This window comes from Tupaia chinensis, unplaced genomic scaffold (genome assembly GCF_000334495.1).
Source record: "Tupaia chinensis unplaced genomic scaffold, TupChi_1.0 Scaffold143645_1, whole genome shotgun sequence".
In the NCBI taxonomy this organism is placed as follows: domain Eukaryota; kingdom Metazoa; phylum Chordata; class Mammalia; order Scandentia; family Tupaiidae; genus Tupaia; species Tupaia belangeri.
Window position 1 is genome coordinate 28,475 of NW_006203493.1, and position 3,212 is coordinate 31,686.

The 3,212-nt window shown below is 42.0% G+C and overlaps 1 protein-coding gene across 1 annotated transcript in view; it reads left to right on the forward strand.

Annotated features, from left to right (window-relative positions):
* Positions 1–1,178: 1,178 nt before the first annotated feature.
* The window catches only part of LOC102485720 (HLA class II histocompatibility antigen, DP alpha 1 chain), a 28,852-nt gene continuing 26,818 nt past the window's right edge, over positions 1,179–3,212 (forward strand). The window contains exons 1-3 of the mRNA XM_027766719.1: positions 1,179–1,376; positions 2,518–2,763; positions 3,061–3,210. Of these exons, the coding sequence (XP_027622520.1) occupies positions 1,295–1,376; positions 2,518–2,763; positions 3,061–3,210 (478 nt within the window). The 5' untranslated portion in view covers positions 1,179–1,294. The remainder of the gene's footprint in view (positions 1,377–2,517; positions 2,764–3,060; positions 3,211–3,212) is intronic.

Consider the following 3,212-nt stretch of genomic DNA (forward strand, 5'->3'; position numbering starts at 1 on the left):
GACTAAAACATCGCTGATTTTCTTCTAGGCTTTGTTTTCTGGTTTTAAGGACTTTTGTCCAGTCTTGAGCTGACAATAGGTTCATGTACCTAATATTTGGACAGAATCCCAACCTGTTTCCTGTTTTAAGCAAAGTTCCTTAGCATTTCTTTGATTTATTAAAATTAAAACTACTTTTCTTGAAATTAAAAAATATATTTAAAAATACCTATTTAATGACCATAGTAAGCTATATAGCACCAGCTAGGTGCTACCTTATAGTATATTCATTCTACTCAGAGTTTCATGCCTAAAGTCAGACATGTATTCACAGATATGTACATATTAGCTGAATTTGCTATTGAAAGTAGTTAGATTATTTAAGAAATTTTGTGAATCAATGAAATGTGGGGGAAAAAGGAATGGAAACAACTGTAGACACCTGAGATAGTGTGGGAGGAGGGTGGGAAATGGCAGAGGGTCAGAAATAGGGGGAAACTAGAAATGGAAAATTATTGATGATAACATGTATGATTAAGCCACTGTGCAGTATATTCTGGATGGGAAATCACATTTTGTATGCTGTAATGATGTTCAGGGAATGAATGTAAATTAATTAATTTTTAAAAATGTTTCAGAAGATAGTTACGGTGTACTTGTAACTGGATTCTAGCTTTGTTCATATTTTTAGTTTAAGGTATTTTGTGAGTCAATAAAATGTGGAAAAAATGGAAAAAAATTAAATTAAATGAAGAGAAATTATCTCATACAATTGGGCCTGATAAAAGGGTTAATCAAATTTTTTGTTAGATGGGGCATTTATCCCTAAATATCATCAGAATTTTTTTTAATTTGATGAAATAATTGAAAAATTATTTAGGAAAAAATAGTGGACGAAAACACTGAAAGTTTGGGGTGTGGGGAATGAAGGAAGAAAAACTAATTCTATCACATAACAGAACATAATATATTAAAAGTACCTTCAGAGAAATATATGACTTATCCTTCAATTCATTTTCTCTAACTCTGGAAATTAACCATGAACTGAAATTTCTTTGGCCCTGAAGATTCTCTCATCTTTCCCCAGCCCCTTCCAATATTCTCTTTACCCAGCAACAAGGAGCATCAGCTCTATTGTTTCTCTGACTGGTTAAGCCTAGCCATGCTGCCTCCTCTCTCCTCTTTCTGGCCATTTTCAGGTGAGAGAAGCCCACATTTCCAGAGCTCTTGCCTGCCCTCACTGTTACCCAGTTCCTCATCGCTGTTCCTGTGCTCACAGTCGGTTATAGACCCCAGAACACATGCCCTGAAGAGAATGTTCCAGACCAAAGCTGTCATGCTGAGTGCCCTCTCCTTGGCTTACTTGCTGAGTCTTCAGGGAGCTGGGGCCATCCAGGGTGAGTGCCCAGGAGGAGCCAGCGAGCTGGGGGGGTGAGAAGTGGGGGACAGGCTACCACGAATTATTGCTTTAGGGATTAGTGGTTTGGGGGACTCACTGGTCTATTTCCTCTTCTTTCTCTCTTCACTCCTGTGTGTGAGTCTTATTTGTTTCCTCTCCTTCTAATATTAATAGTAATAGTAATAGTAGCCATTTACTAGACAAACATTTATATCTCACAAGAAACTTCAATGGAGATATTATTACTTCTATTTCAGAGATTAAAAATAAAAATAAAAAACCAAAGCTCCAAAAGAGTAATATGTTTTCAAAGGTTACATACCAATGTACAGAGCAAAACTTTAAGTCCAGACCCAATTCTGATGGTCATACTCTGCATTCCTCAGACTTATGAATATCTAATTAATTCTAAGAGGCTCCACACCCCTCATCTCTCCTGGATCCCCAGCCTCTGCTTTGTGTGGCTGCTTCGGGGGGACTCAATGGCATGGGCTGTGTTGGAATCGAGGACAGAAAGTGCCAAGAGTGTTCCTGTGTTCCTCCTCCTCTGAGGAGTCTAGGACACTGCCAGGATCTCTGTGGGTGGGTTGCAGCCTTCTTCTAAGACAGCCATGTTTCATGTTTTTATTGACCCTGTGAGTCAGGTCCTGAGTGACCAAGGGGACTATTGCACTGGGAGGTCTAGTGTGGAAAATCACAAGGACTCAGCCAGCAATTATAAATCACGATGAATGCTCAGTTCTCTGCTGCTGACCTCAAGGAGCAGCAAGCCTGAGCCTGGTACTGTCATTTAAAAATGAGTGCTATGAAAATTTGGAATTGATAACATAAAGGATGCATACTGGCCCCAGTTTTGCATAAGGTAAGGGTTGGTGGGCAGAAGTAAAGAGGTGGTAAGACCAGGGAGAAACAGAAGTACCTATTGCCCTGTTACTTGAGTTATTTCTAATGTTGTGTCATAATAAATACTATAGTGAACATACCTTTATTCAGGTGTGAATATGTTTTAGGGCTCTTGATAGGTGTCTCAGCTGTATTTGTAGTGCTTTCTTCCTCTTTCATTCTCTCTTGACATTCTCTCTCTACTGCTTACATATTCGTATGTAATATTTTGTCATGTTTTTCTGTACTTTATACAGTGGACCATGTGTCAACTTATTTGACATTTACACAAACACACAGACCCTCAGGGGAGTTTATGTTCCAGTTTGATGGGGATGAGATGTTCTACGTGGACCAGGACAAGAGGGAGACAATCTGGAGTCTGGAGGAGTTTGGCCGCGTCTATTCCTATGAGGTTCAAGGCGGGCTGCAGAACCTTGCTGTAGCAAAAGGAAACCTGAATACCCTGATGCAGTGTTCCAACCACACCCAGGCCTCCAATGGTACTGCCCATCTTTGCTTCTTCTCTTGTCCAGCTGGGAAGGGATGAGAGGGCCCTTCCCCTCTCCCAGAGTAGGAGAGTCAGATGCCCACTGTAGAGTCTCCTCTTCCCCTGAGAGCCCTCGGGCTTATTCCACGACAGCTGAGGGGTTGTATCATCCCTTCTTGCCCAAGAGGGAGGTTGAGCAGGGAGAGGTTGATCAGTATGAGTCTGAGCCCAAGGTAGATGGGGCCCCAAAGGTGGAGCTTCTGTGATTTGTCCCAGAACCGTGGACTCACCAGATCTTGTCTTCTCCCAGAGCCTCCTGAGGTGACTGTGTTTCCAAAGAAGTCCGTGGAGCTGGGCCAGCCCAACACCCTCATCTGCCACGTGGACAAGTTTTTCCCTCCGGTGCTCAATGTGACGTGGCTGCGCAATGGACAGCCGGTCACTGACGGTGTCACCGAGGGT